Source organism: Pelobates fuscus, chromosome 3, assembly GCF_036172605.1.
Source record: "Pelobates fuscus isolate aPelFus1 chromosome 3, aPelFus1.pri, whole genome shotgun sequence".
Lineage (NCBI taxonomy): Eukaryota > Metazoa > Chordata > Amphibia > Anura > Pelobatidae > Pelobates > Pelobates fuscus.
This window is the reverse complement of record NC_086319.1, coordinates 181,003,926-181,030,739: the sequence shown is the minus strand read 5'-3', so window position 1 is coordinate 181,030,739 and position 26,814 is coordinate 181,003,926. Positions and strand designations below refer to the sequence as shown.

General features: G+C 39.2%; 1 protein-coding gene across 1 annotated transcript in view; it reads right to left on the bottom strand.

The window, feature by feature from the left end:
- Window positions 1-26,814, bottom strand: part of ABTB3 (ankyrin repeat and BTB domain containing 3) — a 257,031-nt gene that overhangs the window by 49,534 nt on the left and 180,683 nt on the right. Inside the window, exon 4 of the mRNA XM_063447789.1 lies at window positions 3,540-3,692. Within this exon, the coding sequence (XP_063303859.1) occupies window positions 3,540-3,692 (153 nt within the window). The remainder of the gene's footprint in view (window positions 1-3,539; window positions 3,693-26,814) is intronic.

Sequence of the window (26,814 nt, the reverse complement as noted above, 5' to 3'; positions counted from 1 at the left end):
AGGACAGAAAGTGATGAAGAAGAGGTTGTAATGCGAGGTGCCAGGGGAACAAGAGAGCTCGATATTGTGTGTGCTTTACAGAGAAAAAGTTATAAACCAGGTGAAAATGTAAAGAGTATTTACAGACTTAACAATTAGCAAACTCAACTCTTAAAAGTTGAGTGGGCACTATAAGAGGTCGGTAGAGAGCTAGTCAGTATGAAAGTTTTTGTCAATTTGTGTGTGCCTCAAGTGAGCTTTTGTAAGTGTGTTGAGCATGAGCTTCTTCATCTCATTACATATATGCCCACTGCATAACTGTAAAGAGCTGTATAATTTGGTAATGCTATGTAAGGCCAATAAAAATGATAATAATTTGAGAATTTGTATGACGCATTGTATAATTTGTTTTAGATTATTATGGAGGATATTATGTGATGTTTTACCACAGAATACAATACATGCCTTAAGAAAGTTCAGACACATTATCATGCTAAGCAAAGCAGGTTAAACTTAATTTTAATGATGAATACAACACAAGAAATTTAAAACAAATGACCATTATTAATAATACTAGTTCAATGATTCATGTAGGAATCTGATTGCTGTTATGGAAATAAACAGCATTTGTGTTGTTTATAAATGACTATATTTTAGTTGCCAGGAGCAACAGGTGTTATTTACCAAGCTATGGATTTCACACAAACTGTAATATTCAGGTAGAGCAGATGAAAGAAGCAATTCAGTAGCTACTTGGGTGTAATATTCAGGTAGAGCAGATGAAAGAAGCAATTCAGAAGCTACTTGGGTGCAGATATTGCACCCGAAAGGGTACCTGTGAGCCCAAAAGGCCAGCAAAATCCTACAGTGCCTGCTGTTTGTCAGTTATTTAATTAATTTATTTTTTTGTTGGTTAGAGTTTTTAATTTCTGTGAACACGAAGAACCCTGAAGAAGTCCTTTATTACGGATGAAACAAATAGGAACTTAAGCACCGAGGGGCATCTATCTTATTACCCATTTTTTATCTGTATAAATAAACGTGAGTGCATTATTGTGTTCCAGACATCCAGCTTCCAGAAGGAGGATTGCTACAGGCCCTTATTACTATCCAGGGGGGCATCTTTCACACAAATTCTTGACCCATATCTTGTGAGTGCTCTTTATACTGTGATGGGGGATTATCGTCTTAAAGATGTTACAGTATACTTTTCTTTGTATATTCTTACAGATTAAGCCTCTTTTACTTGTGTTTTTTTTGTATTTGTTCTTGTATATCTTTGTTGTGCAAGACTGAAGGGAACAGGGCCTACTGTTTTCAAGCTCTTCCGTCCTTGTGTGCAGCCTCGATGAGTGGATGAGGAGCTCTACTATAGTAAAGAGTGGCTAACGACAAACATCTTATAGGTTTACTGTATTGGTTATGATACTAGGAGTGTCCTGGACAAATTCACCCTTAACAGAGCAAGCTATTCTGCAGAGCTGCAGAAGCTGGATGCTGATCGTGCCACTCAATAATTTGTTGAGAGTGTTAGCTGAGTGCTCTTAGCCAACAAATGAGTGTCTGTGCAAATAAATAATCTTAGAATTGGCATTAGCCAGCCCAGAACTCTCGTTTCTGGACTGTCTGTTGTGGAAATGACTGGTGGATAATGGTTGTCAAGGGCTGGGGCGGACAGGAGATCAAATAATCTCACCATCTGGACCATGGAGGGATGATGCTAACTGAGCACCAGTTCTTATAAGGATTTCTATTGCATCCTGACTGTGAGATCACAGATGTAACTCAATTGCTTATTGCAGACATGGCCATCTGGCCTGTACCTCCGCTGGTTGCAGACCAAGTGCATTGCTCACACAAGTTCTGGTCACTGAATTTACCACAGCAATGCTCTCATATTCAGTAGGGCTGGAGCTCAAAAAAAAATTGAAATGGTGTGCAACTTGTGGAGGGTGCACTCTGTCCACTGGGCCATTAAAGATCTACATGTGCCTCCTCTATATTTTTACCTGTGGCCACAAATTTATTTATTTTTTGAAATTATTTAATTCCTTCCCTCTTCACATTCTGAAGTCCCTGTTCAAAACAAGAGCCCCTTTCCCACACTAAAGCCCCTGTCCTACCCCAACACAGTACATATACTCACATATACACCATACTACAGTTTCTACACACACACCCTACAGCCCCTACACACATACTGTGGGACATGAAACTAACATACTAAGTTTGAGGAGCATGTTCGCTATTCATGATGACAGGACACATCCCCAGGCAGACTTTTGTTCCCTTGTCCTACTAATGACGCTGACAAAGGTGGAATTACACCTCCAGTAGGTGAGTTAAATATCTTTTTATGTGCAGTGTTTCATACTCCACGCACAATGACCACTTCAAAACACTGCTCGTGCTATCATACTTACCATTGGGACAATACATTCCCATATTAGCTGCAGTGAAAGTGTGCATTACATTCCTGTGACCAATCACAAGATTTATTCAAGCAAACATTATTGACATATTTACTACTACTCACATCATGGATGTTATGAATTATTGCTGCTGTTGGATACATCTACTTTTTATCAATAAAATGTTATTATTATATTCCACTATAATGAGCAGATAGTAATTCAGCCCCGTCCTAAGTGTGATCTGCTATTACTTGTTTCATCTCACCCATTTCTAAAAATAGGGACACCAGCACTTATCCCCGTTCCTATAGTTCCCTTTGTGTTATACACATTATAATTTGATATTTTTTAATAACATTAACAGCATAGATCTATCCTTGATTAATTTCTAGAGAACTACTGCGGATTACACATTTTAAAAAACACTTTTTTTCCCCTCTTCTTTGTTTTCCATCTTGAATATTTGGGCCTAATATATACTTGAGCAATTTCCTAATTTAACAATTAAAGTATCCTATATTTTACTAACTAAACATAACAATTAACCACCTATAATTGCTTAATTAAACATAAAACATACATGTGCACACACTCATTTACATACATAATTTTCTTCTCCTTCCTCTTAGCTATGTCAGGGTTAAGGAGGAGCGTTGGGAAAGGAGGGCTCATTTGGCTGTACTTTCTGTTTTTTAAAGAAGGAACTGTGTACCATGCTGCACATATCTCCTTATTCTGGGAAGAAATTATTTTCCAAGCAAGGTTTGCTGGTATATGACCTCATATCCCTCCACCTTTAACACAGTGACAGCATGTGCCAACAGAGATCAGGAACAAGGGCTGTGTTGTCTCTACTCCAGTTGACAAGACTCAAACAGAACATGAATAATGGGTCAAAACTGCACCCTCTGAAAACCCAAGACTTACACTAGTAGTTGAGATGAGTTTACAGCTGGTTATGACAGCATTAAAGATAGATCATTGTAAATACAGACACATTACATGGCAGAGCTGAGATCTAGGTAAGTCAAGTAATTAAATTATTAAGTAATTAGTTACAAATGAAAAACTAAATCCGTAAAATGATCAGACAAATAATACTATTCCTTGAGACACTGTCTATCCCTTACTCATTACAGTACATACTTTAGTTGGCGAGGCTCGCAGTCCACCCCAGGAAGTAAAAGGCGTGCAGCTTGTCGGACATCATCGCTATCCACAGAAAAGCTCCGGCGATACCCCGCGTGAGCCACAGCAACCCGTATCCATTCCATCAAAGGGGGAAGCATTAAAAATGGCCTGATAACATAAAACAAAGAATTATTAATTAATTATTACGACAATTATAATAATTTTAGAGCACTCTTCACATTATTACAAGAGTGTGCTGGTAAATCTCATCTGCTTCTTCTAATAAATAATGATTTAAATAAAATCACCACAGTTTTGCCCCCCCAGGCCAATAGCATAGGAGGGCTAGCAAGGGGCTGATGGGTGGAATGCTTATACCGTTTCCTGAATATCAAAAAAGCTGGAGGTAAGTTGGGACGTCTTCTTAGTACAGACACTCCTCATTTACCGACTGGGTTCAGTTCCTACGACCCGGTCGTAGAACAAATTGGTTGGTAAATGAGGAAATAACGGATTTCCTGCTCTGCTGCATTCTGCAATGTTCGGCCAAATTTCCCTGAACATAGATTTAAGGGATTCCCTGCTCTGGTGCTCATGTCTGTGTTCAGGGACATTTCCCTGAACATAGACGAATGCACAAGAGCAGGGATTCCCTTAAATTTCCCCGAACATAGATTAGAGGGATTTCTGCTCTGTTGCGTTCGTCAATGTTCGGGGAAATATCCCCAAACATAGAAGAATGCAGCAGAACAGGATATCCCTCTAATTCCCACAACGACTCGCACTGACCACCCCGCGAGAGAGCTGGTCGTAAGTGCGAGCCGTTGTAAAACAGATAGGTCGCAAAACAAGGACCGCCTGTATTGCATGAGTACGGCAGCAGGCAGAAATTATGCAGCACCTTTGCTAGTCCAGCACTGTGGGTTTACTCAAGGGTTGGTGCCTTGTGTTTTCAATGCTCTCCAGTCATGGACTAACCAAATGGAATATTTCTCGGTGGGCTGCAGTATCTGGGATAGAACAGATTGACAGACTACGAGTATGGAGCTGTTTTCCAGTGACCACAGGATGAGATCAGACAGTGATAATAATATACAGAACGCAAGCTTTTTGTCATGGCAATGGAGTCGTTCAGAAATAGAGTATGCACTGATGACTGTGAATGTTCCTTCATAACGTGGAGGTCATATGGATAGAGATTACAGTTCTTTTCAACCCCAGAAGCCTATATCTGTCAAAGCTATTTATATTGCATGCCCCTTGTAAGTAGGACCATGCACACTGAGGTCTGTGAATTTTGTGCAATAAAACAAAAAATTTGTTTGTGCCCCCAGGCCCAATGTTGCCAGCCCTTGTATCATGTCAGCGAATGAAGCTTTCTAAAAATATCACCAGACTGTCAAAATGATGTGTGTGTTTGTCAGTCACACACGTTTTAGGCACATTTACCCCAAGAAGCTATAAACCATAGAACATTACAGGCTTCATAGTTACATAGCTGAAAAGAGACTTGCGTCCATCAAGTTCAGCCTTCCTCGCATATGTTTTTGCTGTTTATCCAAAAGAAGGCAAAAAACCCAGTCTGAAGCACTTCCAATTTTGCAACAAATTAGGAAATAATTCCTTCTTGACCCCAAAATGGCAGTCAGATATCTCCTTGGATCAAGCAGCTATTACCCCACTAATTAGAACTTATATCGCTGTATGTTATGTTTTTGGAAGTATTTATGGACTGTTTAAACATCTGTATGCACTCTGATAAAACCACCTCTTCAGGTAGAGAATTCCACATCCTTATAGTTCTTACTGTAAAAAAAAACGTTTTCTTTGCCTTAGATTAAATCTCCTTTCTTTCAGCCTAAATATGTGACCTTGTGTCGTATGTGAATGAATAGATTTACAGATTATGGTTTGTACTGGCCCCGAATATATTTGTATAATGTTATCATGACCCCTCTGAGGTGCCGTTTTTCCAAACTAAAGAGATTTAAATTTGTTTACCTTTCTTCGTAACTAAAATGCTCCATTCCTTTTATCAATTTTGTAGCTTGTCTCTGCACTTTTTCTAGTGTCATGATATCTTTCTTTAGAACAGGTGCCCAAAATTGCACAGCATATTCAAAGTGTGGTCTTACCAGCGATTTATAAAGAGGCAAAATATATTTTCATCCCGAGAATTTATGCCCCTATTTATACATGACAAAACCTTACTGGCCTTAGCAACTGCAGATTGATTGCATGATTGCTGCCTAATTTTAGGTCTATAACAATTCCCAAATCCTTCTCATGTGTGGTTATCCCTAATTCACTACCATTTAGGGTGCAAGTTGCTTGTGCATTCTTGACCCCGAGGTGCATAACTTTGCATTTCTCTACTTTAAATTTCATCTGCCATTTTAGTGCCCAGTCCCCCAATCCATCCAAATCCCTCTGCAGCAAGGCAATATCCTGCTCACATTTTATAACTTTACAAAGTTTTGTGTCATCTGCAAACACTAAAACATGGCTTGCGATGCCTATTGCAAAATCATTTATAAATATGTTAAATAGAAGCAGTCCTAAAACAGAACCGTGAGGGACACCACTAATCATTTTTGTCCAGCTTGAAAATTCACCACTAATGACAACTCGTTGTACTCTATCCTTAAGCCAATGTTCTACCCAAGAACAAGAATATTCATCTAGACCAATTTCTTTTAGTTTGAAGACTAACCTATTGTGAGGAACCGTATCAAATGCCTTGGCAAAATCCAAGTAGATCACATCCACTGCAACACCCTGATCTATATTTCTACTTACTTCTTCGTAGAATGCAATTAGGTTAGTATGTTTCATAAAACCATGCTTATTATTGCTAATAACAAAGTTCTTCCCAATGAATTCCTGAATGTTATCCCTTAATAGCCCTTTAAATATTTTTCTAGTCACATAAATTAAGCACACAGCTCTATAATTTCCAGGCAAGGATTTTGAGCCCTTTTTAAATATAGGAACAACATCTGCCTTCCTCCAATCCTCCGGTACAATACCTGAAACAAAAGAAAGAATTTCTACAGAGGGCACATGTGGCTACTTTGAAGAGAAATCCCATCTTGTAAAGATGAAAAACAGCAATGGGTTCAAATTCCAAGTGTGGCATCTCAAAGTCATTTCAGTTTGTATCGTTTGCAATATAAATCAAAGTTAACAAGTCTGGCTATTGTCTTCTGGTCTCCCTTACTCTGTTATCATTATTCACAGGGCTACCCCTTATTTGATTTTTATGGTTCATTGCCCATTCTCTGTAAACCCTAGATATTCTTGTGCATGAAAATCTATGACATTGGCTGTTTCTTTGATCCTGCCATGTTTGGCACCAACAATCATACTAGAGTCAGTGTTGATTAGATCAACTCTTCTCCTTCTTAATAACACACAGAAATAAGCCCTCATCAATGGCTATAGTATTCATCAGCTCAAATACAAATTACTCAACAATTATTATTTTTTTACTAAGCACTATCCCAAAGCCCTATACACATAAGACTTGAGTAAACATTTGTTTGAGCCAGTTTGTCCAAATCGAAAACCTTTTAATCCATACCCAAACTAACTGATTTGTTCAGGATTTACCTGTGGAGTCTTATACATTGAATAAGACTCCACAGGTTAATTCGTTGAGACATGGATTAAAAGGATTTTGATTCAGACGAACTAGCTCAAACTAATTTTTGCACAGGTCTAATGCCCATTTAAACAATCCTTTTTAAAGGGACACTCCACTAACCAAATACAAAATTATAAAAAATCACTGATGAAAACAGGCATGCATTTAATTATGCATTTTTTAATTGGAGGTATATCTAAAAATGGCACACATTTCTTGTTGCCTTTTGAGTTTAGCTCCACCGCACTAACCAAGCCAGGAAGTAAAATGACCAGTTGTCTGCTTGAAAGCCACGGGGGTGTAACCAGCTTAATTTACAAAAGTGTCAATTTCTATTGAAATCTGCACTTTTTGAAAAAAGAAAAAAAGAGGGCATAACGCTTTTCTGCAAGCTCAAGTTGTTTAGGGGACTGGAGTGGTCATTCAACCCCTTAAGGACCAAACTTCTGAAATAAAAGGAAATCATGACATGTCACACATGTCATGTGTCCTTAACCCCTTAAGGACACATGACGTGCCTGACACGTCATGATTCCCTTTTATTCCAGAAGTTTGGTCCTTAAGGGGTTAAGGGGTTAATGTTTGCCTGAGCAGCAATAAAACCTCTTGATTATGTCCTGCATGGTTTATAGATTTGATTGCACATAATTCACCATTTGGACTTTCTTTTTTAATGAACAGATCTATCTAATATAGTGGAGAGTGAATTAATTCATACAAGGCTGGAATTATTTTTTAAAAGTGTGTATAACATAAATAAGCATTGGTTCTGAGAGTTTACTATATCTCTAAGCGCTTCTGTGATGCATATAAATCATCACTATCCATGTCCATCCAGCCCTGTTAATCACTGATATAAACTATAGTCATGGCCACTCGCATAGAATGTTACCTCTCATTTTTGTAAATACACAAGCATGTATCTCTGTTGCAAGTGTTCCCAGTGAAACCGGTGGGAATGGAATAACACAAGTTACTGTGTGGCATTAAGTACGCTATTTCTCCCACTAAAATCAATGGGAGCTGTAAGCACATGCTCAGTATAAATGCTGAGAACGTGCAGTAGTGACCTCTAACACCAACGCTATAGTGCCTTACTTACCTTTTCTCCTTCAGAGCACTGATCGATGATCAATTATCTCAGCCAATCAAATGCTTTCTCATATGAGGCATTGGGAGGCTGCTGCGCATATGTGAGACCATCTGATAGTGACAGGTTAACCCTGCAAAGAAAACATTGATGTACTTGCAATGTATATAGCGGCAGGACTAAAATTGGAGTGGGGGGCATGGCATTGAGATGGGTGCCCTTACTATTCCTTTAAGTAAAACTCAACTCACAATCTTTACTTCTTTTCAGTTATGCTAACATAATATCTCCTGGGATAAATGTTCGCTCAAATATGTATAAGTATTTTCTTCCTGATGGAATATAACTGTTAACATCTGTTAATCATGCATTGTGAACTGTAGGGAAGCAATCATATGTATTTAAATGTATGTGTTATATTTCACATTTTACCATGATTTCCTTCAACATTATTTAAGTAAAGATACTTGAAAGAGCTCTAAATATATCCAGAGTACCAGTACAGAACAAGTCAGTAGGAATGTTTCTGTTGCAATTTCCAAGAGAGATTTATATCTCCATAATACAGGACTTAGAGCAAGGCAGTTTGTTGAGATTCATTATTCCTTGCTGATTTGCTATGATACAACAGTGGACTATTATAGCTTTCTCTGACCCTAAACATCAACGAGTTGAACAAATCTTAATAACTTTGGTATCCAAGGATTCTGGTAGAGATTCTCTCCCTTCTACTAGTAATGGGATAAATCTGCCACAGTGGTGAACACCTAGTATAGTTTATTAGTCATTTGGCTTATTTATAAGGCAAGCCAAAAGTAAGGCACTTTGGCAATTCTTGCGGGGCAGTCACTGTGGAAACCAATGGAATGTTATTTCTAATACAGCAGAATTGCACCAGTTTTGCGCTAGTTTTGACTTGTAAAATGAAATATTTTTTATAATGAAACCAACGTTTTATATTAAAGGGACATTTCCCAAATAAAATATCAAAATAATCCATATTTAGCAGATATACCCAAAATAAAACCAAGCATGACTTTAAATATACATTTTTTTCATTATCTGAAAATAGCTTGAAAAAACGGCATGTCTAGACTGCAGTCTTTGCACGCCTTCACTTTCCTTCCCAGTAGAGACTTTCTGTGACTGTCCAATCACTGACGTTCTAATGCAGCTTAATGAGAAGTCTTTACAAGGCAGGTGCTCTGGGCTGTTGTCTGCCTCTTGAGTCTAGCTCCACTGAGCTAACCAAACCAGAAAGTATCAGGACCTGTTTCTGATTGACAGCAAGCTAAAGTAGTTTAGGGGTCTGGAGTGTCCCTTTAAAGGATCACTAAAGGGCCAGGAACTCAAACATGTATTCCTGACCCTATAGTGTTAAAACCACCATCTAGCCCCCCTGGGCCCCTCATGCCTCCATAAATATAGCAACATCTTACTGTATTCAAGCCAGAAGCTGTAATTCTGCATGCTGTTTGCCTAAAATAAAAACAAGCAGTCTGCTGACATCATCAGAAGTGGTAGCCTGATCCAATCACAATGCTTCTCCATATGATTGGCTGAGACTCACAAGGAGGCAGATCAGGGGCAGAGCCAGCATGATTCAAACACAGTCCTGGCCAATTAGCATCTCCTCATAGAGATAAATTGAATCATTGAATCTCTATGAGGAAAGTTCAGTGTCTGCATGCAGAGGGAGGGGACACTGAATGTTTGGATGCATTTTAGGCAGCCATGACCCAGGAAGGATCTCTAACAGCTATCTGAGGAGTGGCCAGTGAAGTTATCCCTAGGCTGTAATGCAAACACTGCATTTTCTCTGAAACAAGCAGTGTTTACAGCAAAAAGCCTGAAGGTAATGATTCTACTCACCAGAACAAATCCAATAATCTGTAGTTGTTCTGGTGACTATAGTGTCCCTTTAAAGTTGCTGCATGAACGTAAGCAAAAGTAAATCAATGACATCACTGGTGTAAAGTCTTGCAAGGTGCACCATTTTGCCTGGATATATCACAAAATTATGTTGATGAGCAGGCATGCCAGACCCGCCATGATTTCCTGGACCCATATCTTATTCATGCAGATGGTCAGTGCTGTCCTGCAATATGTATACTCTTTATAATGCAGGATTCCATACTCAGTCATCAACTGATTTTTCTTAAGTAGCATTTGAATTCTAAATAGCACAGGGAATGATATGCGTCCAAAAACATGGTTGATCAGGCAACCTTGCCAAAGAGTAACTCAGGAAGGTAGTCAATTAATTAACCCCTTAGGAACAATAACAGTATATTTCTCTTATAACACACCAGTCTTTAATATGCATAGGGGACCTGGTTAGCTTTTTTGTCATGCCAAGGACGCTAGTGATTCTCTCACATTGGCGCATAATTGAGAGGTTTGCATCCTGGCTCTCATTCACCCATAGCTATTGATTATCCTGCAGCGTATATTTTCTGTAGTGCTTGCTACTTTTCTTTTTTTTTCTTCTTTTTTTATGGTTTGTTGCTTTAATTAGTTATTATTACAATCATTACATTGTGATACTTTGTTTTACAATGTTATGATTTAGGCAACCGGCTTTAGCTGTATAAAGTGGCCACTATATGTTTTATGTCTATTAAAGTATAATTTATTTATTTTTAAAGGTACAACAGTCTTTCTATTATTGAAGGATTCAGATCTATTGTTGTTATTTTTGTCTTTATTTTATAATTTACTGGAGTTGCTTTTTAATTAAACTGAACTAGTGGCTGTCCTTTGTAGGGGTGACATCTTTACTATATAATGATATAGGTAAAAACTTATTTTCAAGTTATTTGTACATAATTGTGTTCATGACCTAGTTAAGATACCCTCTACCCATTACTTGTGAAAATGAGAATTTTTCACTGTCAGTTGCAGTCGCATCCCATGACTGGGGCAGACTTCATGTTACAGTGCCAAGCTTGTAGAGTGCTTACTGAAGATGACATGTGATGTATCCCCCATTAGGTGCTTTATTTTTAACCTTTCATTCTACCAACTGTCATGGTGTAGCCTGGCGTACAAATATATGTATAGTCAATACAATGTTAAACAAATATCTGCACACCAGTCAAATCATAAGACTTGCTTTTCCTACAGAAATCACAAATATGCCGTGATGTTACTACTGCAAAGGTTTCTGGGTGAGAATATGCAAATTAGTTTTTTGCCTCATTCCATTTTAAACATGAATTCCTTTGAGTCTGTATTTGCTGTATGCAACAGTTTTGAAACACAAATTATGAAAAGATGCAAAGCCAGTGACCACTCATGGACAGCTGTTTCATTGTTAATCATCAGCATGAGGTTGGCTTGCTATTAAGGCTTGGCAGTACTTGCGAAGCATCTTTTCCTAAGTTGTGTTTAAAAGCTGTATACAGCAAACACAGACTCAAAAGAATCCATGTTTAAAATGGAATGAGGCAAAAATTAGATTTTTTTTAAACTAATTTGCATACCCCCCCCCAGAATCCTTTGCAGTAGTAACATCATATTTGTGATTTTTGTGGGAAAGCAAGTCTTATGGCTTGACTAGTGTGCAGATATTCGATTAACATTGTATTGACTATCCACTGACTTCAAGTGGAAGGGGTTTTCAAACACAATTTCCCCCCACCATATCATTATTGTTTTTTTTGGGGGGTTTTTTTTTTTGGGGGGGGGGGGTGTGGTGTGTGTATGTGTGTGTGTGTGTGTAAAACCCTTGCCTTCTCCTGACCACTATGAGCCCCTGAGTTTATTTAATTCATTCTGATGAGGGCAGAGTATGCTGGTAGTTGCCATAGAAACAGTCAAGAGAATCTAACAAATTGAATGTTGATATATTTATTTATTTTTCAAATTATGCTGCATAATTCTGGGGAAGGTGCTAATTTGCAGTAACACTATGGTACAATTTACCGGGATCAATGTTGATACAATTTTAATAAGCATGTGATTATATTATGAGTGCCAATCAATGTGTTACATTTTAAGCATAAACACATTGCAAAGACATTTAAAAATGTTGCAACTGAAATCAATTAATTACATTTTAGAATAATCACATAATGATCAGCATCGCATATTATATGCCCCAACACTGCAAATGGATTGGACTTTAAAGTCACTGCAGGTTTGTCCTTTATTGAAAGAAAAACAAATCAGGCTTTCACAGAGCTTTAGATTGTATTACAGCGATCAATGCTAAATTGGTCTATAGTTTGTGAAGCAACATCAATTAATTCCCTGTACAATCAAGCCTGATACTCAGGCATCATTGCTGTATATTTCAGATGAATTACCAAGACATTCCATACAACCTTGATGAAATATTAATGCTCTTCTTATACATACGACATGGATACATTCACATTAAGAGTGCTACTGTTTCATAAAGAACACATTAATAATGAGATGACAACCCATGAGAATGTTTCAGTAGAATCCTTTCTCCATTTCTTGGTGTTTAGTAGGACAGACAATACCGATCTATATCTATGAACACAAAGATAGGGTTTATCACCTAAACCTGGAATCGAGGTCTCCTCTGTTGCCTTCCATCAATCTGCAATATCTGGGATCTTCATGGTATGATGTTACTGTATGTTGCTATTATCAGTCCTTGCAATTAAAGACTAACAAGGACGCAGATTTGGAATTATTAAGTGAACTAAAAATGTGTGCACTATGAATGTTTCTTTAGGAGCATCCACAGCTAGTTAACATCAGGCCTCATTCCACTACGGCCTCACAATAACTCACTTCATATTAAAGCTATATAATAAAAAGTAGAAAATTAGTGTAGTCAGAAAGGTAGTTCTAAAAATGAAATCTGTACATTGAAATGAGTACAATTTATTTTACAAATTTTATTGTTGTAGATTACAGCAAATGACTACATGGGTGACAGGGTTCTATTACTTATCATTTAATACACAGTTGCTTTTGAAGAATAAAAATAAAACACAAAAAATAACAAATAAACATAAAAATATTAATACAATTGATCAGTTTTGGATAAAATGGACAAGAAAAAAAAAAACAATTTGGTCCAATTAAGTTATTAACCTAAAGTAGTTGTTTATCTTTGGAATGCTAATGTAAATTGGAACATTCTAAGATGGGCCTATTTGGTGAAATGCAGAATAAAAGACAGTTTACGTCCAAAAACATTTGAATGACTCTAGGATATCTTGGGGTAGTGCCAGTAAAAATACCGAAGATGGACAGCTCTGGGTACATTGGCACTGAAAAGTGTAAGAGGGACTCAAGATAAATTTGAACCTCCTTCCTGATGAGAGGACAGTTCCTAAAACAGTCAAATGTGAGTTATGCATTGGATGTTGCATTTGCTGTTGATTCCTAAGAATGATTGGTATGCTAATACTTAGAATTACCTATCTGTGATGAAATGACTTCTCAAGTCACACCCTCAAATAATATTTTAAAGAAAAAACAAAACAAAATATCTGCTGTTACAGTCTGTGACGAAATACCCTCTAACATTCCTCCCACAAAAACAAAACTTGTGCTGTTCCTTTTAAAACAAGGAGGCATACGGGCAAAGTGCCACCAGATATGCTCCAAGCACACAGCTCCACGCTTCCAAAATGGGCAAACCAGCGACAATTTGTCAAAATTTTAGACCCATATCATTACTCAACTGTGACACGAAAATATATGCTAAGATATTAGCTGACCGCCTCAAGCATATTTTAACACGCATCATACACAATGACCAATCGGGCTTTGTTAAAAACAGACAAGGTTCCAACAACACGAGGAAAATCCTCGACATCCTAGCACATATGGAAACACACAATATGGAGGGCCTTCTCCTAGCGCTGGACGCTGAGAAGGCCTTTGACAGACTTAATTGGGACTATATGAACCAAGTCCTGATCAAATTCGGATTCCCTACAGAATATGTCACAGGCATCAAAGCACTATACAGTGCACCATCAGCCAAGGTCACACACGCAGGCTTCATTTCCAAATCTTTTTCAATCACCAATGGTACGCTCCAAGGTTGCCCGCTTCCCCCCCCTATTATTTGTGTTGTCCCTAGAACCCCTGGCATATAAAATCCGAGCCCAAGAAACTATCAAAGGCATTACCATTAATAACACTGAATACAAACTATCGATGTTCGCAGATGACGTTCTCATCTCTATGGCGCATCCAGATCTTACAGTACCGCACCTCATGCACACCTTAGAGGAATACAGCAAGGTCTCGTACTACAAGCTCAATCAAACTAAAACCCAAGCTCTACCCATATCCCTTCCAACAAAAGTCGTTACAATACTGAAAAACAAATACTCATTTGATTGGCGACAAACGCACCTCACGTACCTAGGAGTTAAGATAACGGGCACATACAGGGGGATTAGCACATGTAACTTTTCCACCCTACCACAAATGTGTAAACAAATACTGCACAAATGGAAAGATGTCATGATTTCCTGGCTAGGAAGAATTAATGCTGTCAAAACTATGGTACTACCGAAACTACTGTATATATTCAGAATGTTACCAATACCCCTTTCACCTACGATACACAAACAAATCCAAACCATACTCACCACTTACATATGTGAAAAAAAGAAACCCAGACTACCTTTATCTCTTTTACAATCCCCCAATACAGAAGGAGGAATGGGGTTCCCAAACATTGCGACCTATCAAAGAGCAGCCCTCTTAGAAAATGCTGTAAAGCTACATGCCCCAAAACACACACTGCAATGGGTAGACCTAGAAAACGAGTATGACCACAGAAGCTCAGCATTAGACTACATGTGAACACCTAAGCACTTTAGATACAAACGCCAACAACTGCTACCACCTACTAGACACTTAATACACGCATGGGATCACCTCCATCGCTCTCTGGTTGATAACACCAAATTTTCTCCCTGGGCACCTATTACGGCCCTCGCTTCACTATCTCCCCATGGCTGTCCCTAAACAAGTGGAATGAATTGGGAATTACCCGTATTACTGATATTTGCCACCAGGGAACTATACGACCGTTCCCAGACTTGCAAACGACATACCACCTCCCATCCTCGTTCATTTTCCCATACATCCAATTAAAAAGTTTGATCGCTAACAAGGTAGCCCTCACCCAAGTGGCTTCATGCACTTCTGATCAGCATCTTCTACTCATATATAATAGATGTTACAATACCCCAGTTAAGAACACAACTCTCTCGATGTGCTATGCTACATTGAGATACCAAACACCACAACCTGAACACAAATATCGCACACAATGGGCAAAAGAATGTATGCACTCTCCGAATGACAAACAATGGTTAACGTCACTTCAAGCTCTGAAAGGTTTCACAACCTGTTATTCCCATGTCGAAGCTCATAGAAAACTCATCTACAGATGGTATTTCATACCTGATAGACTCCACAAGATATACCCCCAGACCCCTCCCACTTGCTGGAGATGTGGTAACCATAGGGGAACGATAACCCATATATGGTGGGAGTGCCCGGATATAAAACCACTATGGGTAGAAACACAAAGAGTATGGGAATAATTGAGAATTAAGCTCCCCTCGCTCAGCCCCCAACTGAGCCTTTTTCTATTACTCCCTAACACACTACCCCATGCCGATAACCATCTTGTGATATTATCACTATTAGCTACAAGACATGTGATACCATGTCATTGGAAACAAACTGGATGCCCAAGCACATCACTACTCTGGTATAAGATAAAAAATTTCTTAAATACGAAACATTATCAGCTGCAAATCCTAAACAGATCTCCACATCACACCTAAATTGGCAAAGATGGAAAGACCTGGAATTAAGGTTAGGGACCGGCAATATCCTATTTTGAGATAGATACAAGGCAGCTAGATACAAGGTAGCAGCCGCTCGATATTGACACGTACAATCATAGGTTAAACAAAAGCGTTTACATGGAAATGTTCCTATGATGTGAAATGTCTCTTATAACATAAGCGAAAGAAACATATTAGATGCTGGGTTCCCCATAGCGTTTCACCAAAGTTGGTTGGACACTGCTAGGTATATTATTATGTACATAAGTATCGATGATTAATCACTAAAGTGAGTAGAAATGCCACACGCAGAACACCGACAATGCACAAGGTGTGTATTGCTACTAAAGAGTATAACACAATACGGGACAATACCTACGCAACACACGGGTACATTGATACACTGGAGGGTAGACCAACCACCTACGTGGTGATGTTCGCTCCCCATTAATGGTAAATGTCTATAGCTACTCGTTGTCTATTGCTACTTGATTGCTACTTGATAAAATATCGTTACTCGAAAAGTATGATAATTGACAAACAATGACAATTGAAACATAGTGACAACTATTAACAACCTGTCAACAACCTGTAACTGATATTCTCACCGACTGAACAACGCCATAGCGTATGATTTGTATACCCTGTAAATATGTAATTCTGTGAATATGTGAATACTGATGTTTGTGGGCTTTCCTTTCCCCCCCCCTTTTTTCCTTTTTGTACCCCGTGTATACAAAACCTCAATAAAATTCAGTTGAAAAAAAAACAAAAACAAGGAGGCATTTACCTGTAGTCCCACACTCACTCTGGTAATTGAACAATCAAGACGTTAGGTACCTAACATCTCTGGGTGTCTTAAATTCCACAAAATTTATAAATTACACATAGTGTAACCCAATTTCAGTGTCAGATAAAATAATATAGGTAAAACCTCCTGGTATGCAATGGTTAGCAGTTACAAAAGTGGTGCAATTAAGGACAACCAGTGAACTGACGTCAGATGTCATGGGTGCCCCAGACTTATTGATGCATGGGTGGAGCAAAGGCTAGCCCGTCTGGTCTGATCACACAACAGCTACTGTAGGTCAAACTGCTGAAAAACATAATGCTGGCCATGACAGTAAGATATCAGAACATACAGTGAATCACAGTTTACTGCTTATGGGGATGAATACCCGCAGACTGGTTAGAGTGTCTATGTTGACCCCTGTCCACCGTCGAATGCACTTTCAATGGGGACATGAGCTTCAGAGCTGGACCATGGAGCAATAGAAGAATGCTGTTTGGTCTGATGAATCCCATTTGCTTTTAGATAAGGTGGATGTGTGTTATTTACCTATTGAAGAGATGGCAGAAGGATGAACTATGGGAAGAAGGCTGGCCGACAGAGACAGTGTTATGCTCTGAGCAATGTTTACTTGGGAGACTTGGCATTTATGTAGATGTTTCTTTGACATGTACCCACTACCTACAGTTTGTTGCAGACCAAGTTAATCTGAAATAAAATCTATAATTTCTTCCACAGGAAACATGCAGTGATGTTCCCTGACGGCAGTGTCCTCTCTCAGCACAATAATACAATCTTCTACACTGCAAAAATTTTTAGGAATGGTTTGAGGAACATGACAAAGAGTTCAAAGTGTTGCCTTGGCCTCCAAACTCCCCAGATCTCAATCTGATTGAGCATCAGGGCGACATGTTGGAAAAACAAATCTGATCCATTGAGGACCCACCTCACAAATTGAAGGACTTAAAGGGTCTGCTAATGTCTTCCAGATACTACAAGAAAGGTTCAGAGGTCTTATGGAGCCTGTGCCTCAACGCATCAAAGCTGTTTTGGCAACACAAGGGGGGCCTACACGATATTAGACAGGTGGTTTTAATGTTTGGCTGATCAATGTATGTGCCTTATGGCTGAATTTATGTTGTAAAAAACACTTCATAACGGTTTACAAATATTTTTATGTACATATAATTTAAGCAACAGTTCTTACTAGTATAGATTTTTTTAACAGGATATATTTCCTTTTTCTCAGTAACTGTAAAGGGCTGAAGATGCAATTATGTACTCCCATGATGCCTAGTGCTTGCCTCTAGTTTGTAATGCATGTGACTAAGCACATACCTTTCTGGTGTTGATCCTTTTGCAGGAAGCAGTAAAAGGGAACTTATAGTTCCAAATTATTTTTTTCGGGGCTATATGCAAAAAAAATTAAATAAAATATATTTTACTTACCTTGGTTCCAACATCAAGACACCGATGTTGAAGCTGTCCAATCCACCACCTATCATGCTGACTCTACTTCTTCTTCTCGTCCAATCCCATGCTTCTCATAGAGAAGCACTGGGAAAAAGAAGCAAATGTGCCGTGTCCAATCAAATGTTTCTCATAGCAAAGCATTGAATCTAATCAGCAATTAATGATGTTCGGCATCAAACGTCAGATGACCATTGCATTACATTGGAAGTACCCTCTAGCCCTACATGGCAGGACTGAATCAACAGGGCATCTCCACCCAGATCACTTCATCGAGATCTGGCTGCCTATAGTGGCCTTTTAAAGCAATTATCACATAAGCAAAAAAGAATAATCGCTATAATTGCTAGCAACATCACAATGTATATAGATAAACAAGCTAGCCAGGAGACCTTGTAACACTAAGGAGTCACGTGACACCGGGGAGGGAAAATGGCTAATTGGGCCCAATTTGGACATTTCCACTTGGGGTGTACTCACTTTAGTTGCCAACGGTTTAGACATTAATGGCTGTGTGTTGAGTTATTTTGAGGGGTAGCAAATTTTCACTGTTACACAGGCTGCACACATACTACTTTACATTGTAGCAGAGTGTAATTTCTTCAGTGTTGTCACAGGAAAAAATATAATTAAATATTTACAAAAATGTGAGGCATGTACTCACTTTTGTGAGATACTGTATGTTAGAGTGCTGTGAAATTTTTAAATAGCATATGCATTTCTCCATTCTATTTTATTTTTGTCCATAGGTTGGGAACAGGGGGATTATTCAGTATTTGGCACAATATAAGTACAGTGTAGGATGCAAGCGATGTGTATGCCACAGGAATTTCATGCTGCCTGCAAATAAGCTGGTAGGGTACTCAAAGCCCTCCTTCCCTTCCCTAACACTGGCTGCTAAAATATATCATTTATCGGTAAAGGAAAAGTTACCTCACTCAGAAAATACCAGTGGTCTCTCTATTCTTTCTTCTTGCTCTCTAAAATATATGTTTCTACCAAAATCCCCCTATTCTATCTTTCTTAAGTGGTAGCAATTTTGGATTCTGATGATGATCTACTCCCTCAGCATTTCATGAATCAATGTATGAAATCAATCAGACTCGGATAATTTTACACTTGCTTGACAATTTCTGCTGAATTCAAATTCATGTCACTCTCCATTAGTGACATGATTGAGCATCTCCTCAACCTAAAAATATATCACAGTGACACAGTCTCAATCTGACAAACATCCAGCAATGGTAAAGGTTGGCTCATAGGTAACGGACCATCCAAAATACGGAATCCTTGGCATGTATCATATAACCAAGTTCTGCAAAATGCCAACACTTGCAGAGAAAATAAAGAATGTGACTGCAGTATCTAAACAAAAACTTGTTTCACCCCAAATAATATATAAGGTATTACTAGATGTCCAACTTTCTAACTCCACTTCAGATTTCATAACCACGTTTTGAGAAAGCTCCCATATACCCACCACCTGCTTTTTCAATCCTTATTACTAAATGAAAAAGGTTCAGCAGACTTCTCCCACAGAGCTTCACAAATGCTGGTTAAACCTTAGATCAGATACTATCAAATCATCCGTCAGTGAAAGTATCTGCTTTTCAATTTCTTCCATCATAAAGCAGATTTAGAGAAAGTTCCTGGCCAGAAAGAGAGTTCCAGACTGCCAGGAGATCTTGGCCATGGTGTGGTATAGCTGGTAAATTTTAGCTTTTTATCCTTTTTAATTTTTTTCCGTTGGGTATTGAGGGACATTGCAATAAAGGTTACTCTACCCAAAAAGATTGTTTTATTAAAACATTGTTTTTTGGTCGGAGCAATAATTTTATATTTAATCTGAATTACATAAATCCCATATTAAATGTGTATCAGTGTATTTGCAAATGTGCTCTAGTAGAAAATGAGAGAAATCTCAATGTAGTTTTTCATCAACTCTTGATAAATAATTTAGCAAAAGCCCCAAAATGTTGGCTTTCTTTGACACAAAAACATTTAACTGACAAACCTCCACTGGCAATAACTTGCAGCCATATCTTCCTGGCAAGGAACAAGATGGCAACATGAAATTGCTGTGTAAATGACTGGCAAACCATAGTGTCTCCACTTAGTAGTAAAGTCTCCATGCTTTTCAGTGTTTCCATTCTACGCAGTGTTGGCCATACCAATCTCCATTAATTCCGCAAGGCACATAGTGCATTCTTTTGATGCCAAGAAACATATTGAAAATACTTCTGACTCAAAATTTTTAGATATAGTTTGTAGCCAGTAGTGTTTTAATTTCCTGTGCCAATATAAGATTATATTGGTTTGATACACAACCCAGAATAATATGTATCTGTTTAGTTGAAGTGTTGCATCTTTTTCCAGTCTGTGAAGGTTGATATCATCCCCTCATTAAAAGTAAGTAATTGTACCAAAATCTAGAATACCGATGAAATGTACCGTTTTCTTTTTGGTGATTTTTTTTTCTTGAAAAGTAATTACCATTACATCCAAAGATATAATTGGTGTTACAAACAGGGGCAGACAGTTTCAATTTGGAGGTGCTGACGTTGTTACAATTTCCCAACAACATAGCCCCCTAAAAATAATAGCATAAGGATAATCTAAACACAATTAAACTAACTCAGTAAACATGTGCTTCTCAGAGTCATGAAAACAGCCGTATTGTTCTGCACAACATTTCTACAGCTGTCCATTCATATTTCAGTCATCCAGTGCCACAGAGGATGTGAAAGCAGCAAAACGTAAAGTGCATTGAAAACCACCACTCATTGCATATAATGCACACTGTTGATAGGCCACACTGTTCGCACATGTTCTGCGTAAGGGTGTCCGAATTAGAATTCTACATGTAGAGCTACATTCACAATGATGCTTTCCTAGCCCTTCAAATGGCAAAAAATGATGGATGTAATTGTTCTAGCATATCAGGGGTTATTCCTTATCCCCTGCTCAATTGTGTTGCAGAGTTTGCAGTGTGCAGGGTTTGTGCGGCCATGTTTTGGTAAAAGTAATCTGTTCTAATCTTTCCCCTGCTATCTTGCTACTCATTGTCAACTGAATGATCTCTTTACATGTTCTGCTCAGCATCTGCCAACTCGCCTGAATGAGGTACTCTATGTAATTAATTATATCATGGACACTGGTACTGTATGCATAGATACACATGTACTGACAATAGTACTTCTCTCGGTAATCGTGGATAACACTTTTCCAGTTTAAAATTAAACAAGTTTAATTGGGATTTGGCATTACAAAATGTCCCTGGAGTTTTTTCCGCACTGGTGGCAATTATGGATGCATTCCTAGCTAGGTGTCCCCTTGTGAGGTATGTAAATAGTAAGCAATTACTGTACCTGAACAGGTGAACACTCTTTGCAAAAAACAGGACTCACATATTATCACAGCTGAACATACAGCTCCTTTGGTCAGAGGAAAGTATACAGTACCCTCTGGAACAGGAACATGTAAGAACGTTTTGCCCTGAAGCTTGCAGCAGGCAACTAAGAGTAGTGAATGCTATGATTGCGATTAATGTATGGTCAGTAAATTAAAGGAAAATAAGGAGGCCAAGTATAACAGAAATGTCAAAGAGATGGTAAATTAAAGGTGTTCCTTTTCTCCATATTAAGGTGACGTTTGGTCAAGACAGTTTTTACAAAATGGTCAAGAATCCCATAACTTGTATGATCGGTCTTAAAAAAAGTAATCCTACTATATGAAAGGCTTTCTCTGCATCCCCAATTCCTAGAACATCCCACTATTCTTTCATCACAGTCCCTCATGCTCCATGAAAGATGCTCATTTAAAGCACTTGATGGGTTTCTGCTGCTGCTACACCTGCTCAGAATGGAAAAAAATGTTTTGCCCTATCATGCATTGTAAAGCAGGTGTGTTATTGACTGCAACCCAATGCACTAAAGCAGATAGTGCTTGACATACACCAGTACTTCTAAACATGATAACTTTAACAAACAGAAAAGATAGACAGACACTGTAACATAAATAATAAATTGGTCAAATGAATTAAAATTGCTAGTCACCCACATGGGAATTATATCTGAAATATTCAAAGCTTGCTTAAAGCTCCTTGACTGGAACCCCAATCCTGCTGTCTGTTTTGCTTGTTATAATGGCCCTGTCTCTTGTCCAGAGCTGTCGTTGCTACAGGGCAACTGCCATGGGCCCAATAATGTGCAGGAACTTACAACAGCTGGCATTTGTGCCCCTTGTCAGAGATGGGCAAACCTATATGCCTCACTGTCCACCAGCCTTCTGAGCCCGGCTCACCTCGCTGTACCCATATTTGTTGAGTTCTATTTGTGCCAGGACTATTTTTGCCATGATTTTGTGACCTCCTGTCAGGCAAAAGTGGTCCTGAGCCGTAGGCTGAGGCTTTATCTGGTGCCCTGCTAGCTTATCATTCCCCAAACGGCCTCAGTGCCGAAAGGAAGTTATTACAGTTCCATTCACTTCCTCATTACACTTGGAGAGAGTGAAAGAAAAGTAGAGGAGGAAGTGAGATGGAGCCTGCACTAGCAGCCGACTCCCATCACCTGTAGCCAGTCCCAGCCAGGCACCTATTGTTGCCCAGTGCCACTAGACCAAAGGAAGCCAACTTCCTGCACCCAAAAGTTAGGAAGTAAGAGAAAGGGTAAAAATATGTAATTTCTTTTTTCTGTGCGTGTGTCTTTCTGTGACAGTGTGTGTGTGTTTGTTGTGTGTGTATCTGTGTGTGTTTGTCTGTATGTGTATTTGTCTATGTATATCTGTGAGTGTTTGTGTATGTGTTTCTATTTGAGTATATCTGTGATAGTATTTGAGCGTGTCTGTATATGTATGTGCATCTGTGTGTCATTTTGTGTATCTGTTTGAATGTATCTGTGTGTGTTTGTATCTGTGAAAGTGTGGGTGTTCGTATGCAGATGTCTGTTTGCATATCTGCGTGTGTATCTGTGCATGTTCATGTGTTCGTATCTGTGTGTCACTGAGAGAGGTGATGGACCATCAGCAGAATCTTGCCCAGGGCCCTAATAATATTAAAGAATGCCTTGTTCTTGTCACTTACATTGTGCTACCTGTAATCGCTGACATGGTTAGGTTCTTGCTCATAGCTTCTTTTAAGCTTACTGGGTCAGAGGGTAGAGGCAAATACCATCTGCAACAATGGGCACATGGAATGGTAGCAGCTACAGTCTGTAATGAACACTGCCAGAAGACTAATTTTTCTCTCCAGTCGTTCCTCTCACACCTCACCCCTCTGCCAGTCCTTACATTGGCTTCCTGTATCCTATTGGAGTCAATTCAAAGTACTAATCCATACCTATAAAGCTCCCCTACATTTGGAATAGCCTGCCTACCACCATCAGACTCTCCCCTAATCTTCAATCATTTAAGAAGTACCTTAAAACCCATCTCATTAGGAAAGCTTATGGCTTCCCAGAGTAACCTCTACCTTACTTACCTGTCTCTTGCTCTCTCCTAACGGGCAGCACTCTTCTCTCTCCTCCAGCTCTGCTTGACTCCCACCTTGTTTGATTGCTATTTCCTGTCCTGTTGTGTTTTATGCCCCACCTACTATGGACTGTAAGCTCGTTATAGCAGGGCCCTCTTCAACCTATAGTTCCTGTAAGTTTTTGTAATTGTCTCATTTATTGTTAAATCTCCCCCTCCTATAATATTGCAAAGCGCTACAGAATTTGTTGGCACTATATAAATACTTATAATAATACTAATAATAATAATATCTCACTTAAGTGGTTATGGTTCCTGTAGTCCCCTATGACCATCTTAACTTCTTTTGTATAGTTTAACACAGAAGTAGTATCCCCAGACGCCCTTCACATTGCCTCTCCTCTGGCTCCGGGCTAATGCAGAAGCATTCATTTGAGATGCCAAATGGTCGGCAGTGGTAGGCTATGAGCATCAGTTAACCATATCACTGACCACTTTCAACCAATCACTTCCTGAGGTAAAATAGCCCCTTGTAGTTGAGCAGATATCGCTGAAATATTTGCACTGTTTGAAAAAAACAAAAACAAAGCCCAAACCAGCTGTCCTCTGTTTATATTAAGACAACTAATGATGCTAAAAGCGGGGTAGGTGACATGTACTCTTTATGTGTTATTTACAGTTGTGTGGAATGAAAACATTGATTCAGACATGCCATTCTTGTTATGCAGTTTTTATCAGCTGTGCTAGTGTTTGCTGTGGTCATTATTGGCAGTGTCTCGGGTAGCTATCATTATGTCCTATTATAAAAATAGGCAACTCTGCTCAGTGATATTAGTGTCACAAAAAAACTCAACCTCATTAGAGGAGTAAACTGCAAACGCTGCAGTAGTAAAGCACCATCATATTCTGCAGTGCAGTATAACGGGTGTACCAATTGTTATTTTACATTAAGAGAGTGTGTAATATGCACCATGTCATACAAGCAAGCTGCATATTAGCATTTTAATTAGAATGTTTTCAATTTTAGTGGTATGCAGTTGTAAAGTATATATTACGTATCTTCTGTTTTAAGTGAAAGGAGAACAATGCATTTTCTGTAAATTGCACCATTTATAAAAAAAAAAAAAAAAGATATAAAATGTCTGTTAACCTTTTTCATGTGGTGCTCCATTTTCTTTTAAATGTAGAGTCCATTTTTAGAAAATCACATCACAGCTAAGGTCAGTCCTGGTACTGATATGATTGCACAGAGTTCCAGGATAGAGATAAATAGAGTGTATATCTACATTTAATATTATTTTCAGAGATCAGAAACGGATATATTCGTTAAATATTCGGGACAAGTAAACATTGCATTAAAAATTCATGTAAGTAGCAGTTTGCTTTTAAATAGGATCTGTCACATAGGCAATGGCGCAATCAAATAGCTAGTTAATATTTATGCTATTTTACTTTGACAAAAATAAATACATTTGAAATAATTGTATGAAATATAAGAATAAAAAATATAAGAAAGGCTCATACATATTTCCAGAACAACATCCATAAGCACACACGCATGCATGGTATTATGGGAAAGAGACGCCCATAACATGTGTGAAAAAATCATCATAGTAAAATAGTAATAAATATAACCTGATGTTAGGAGTGTTTGTTAGACTGACTTATCACCAACAAAAATGTGACATTTGGTATTTAAAGGAACATTCCAAGAACCATAACTATTACAGTCCGCTGTAGTGGTTTTGGGGCCAGAAGTGCCCTGGTTCCAACTCATGTTGTGTAATCAAACCATTTCAGTACATTTTGACTCTTTACCCGCACCTCCCTCTGGCATAGGCGTGTGCAGCCTATTGCATTAGGGCAGGGGTAGGCAACCTACGGCACTAGTGCCATGCACGGCACTCGAGGTGTCTTTGCACGGCACTCAAGGCTGCTAGAGCCAAACAGGGTCTGGCCTCTCAGGAGTCTCAGTGAAACTTCAGATATCTGCTAATACGAAAAGGTGGTGAAGGACAATCCTCAATTTATGTATTGCAGCATATAGAGTAAGTGATCTCAGATCACTTCCTCCCTGCACTTGTGAATGGGAATCCACACTGTAGTAGAGCAGCCCAAAGCTGATGTTGCAGCTCCTGTCCTTGACCTGTACCTGGCCAGACTGGTCCCCACTGGAACCCAGGGAAGCCACCCACACTGCTAGATATACACAGACCTGCAGAATAAGCCTCCCCTCATACAAATAATATGAACAGCCCACACCCAAACATACACGCAATCCCCACAAACGCAACACCACTAACAATCTACATACATGCACACAATCCCACATGCAAAACCCTAAACAGCCCCCATACACTACCTAACACACAATGTGACATATCCACCCACACACAATTCCACAAGCAGCCCTCATACACAGCCCACATTCATATGTATCATACACGATACCATAAACTACTAATGAACATATACAATATAATAGCTCATACACGCACATGTTCTCCTCATCTCCCCTTCTCCTCACCTCGCCCTCCCTGTGTTCTCCTCATCTCCCCTTTACTCACCTCCCCCTCCCTGTGTTCTCCTCACCCTCTCCCTGTGTTCTCCTCACCCCCCTCCCTGTGTTCTCCTCACCCCCCTCCCTGTGTTCTCCTCACCCCCCTCCCTGTGTTCTCCTCACCCCCCTCCCTGTGTTCTCCTCACCCCCCTCCCTGTGTTCTCCTCACCCCCCTCCCTGTGTTCTCCTCACCCCCCTCCCTGTGTTCTCCTCACCCCCTCCCTGTGTTCTCCTCACCCCCCTCCCTGTGTTCTCCTCACCCCCTCCCTGTGTTCTCCTCATCTCCCCTTCTCCTCACCTCCCCCTCCCTGTGTTCTCCTCACCCTCTCCCTGTGTTCTCCTCACCCCCCTCCCTGTGTTCTCCTCACCCCCCTCCCTGTGTTCTCCTCACCCCCTCCCTGTGTTCTCCTCACCCCCCTCCCTGTGTTCTCCTCACCCCCCTCCCTGTGTTCTCCTCACC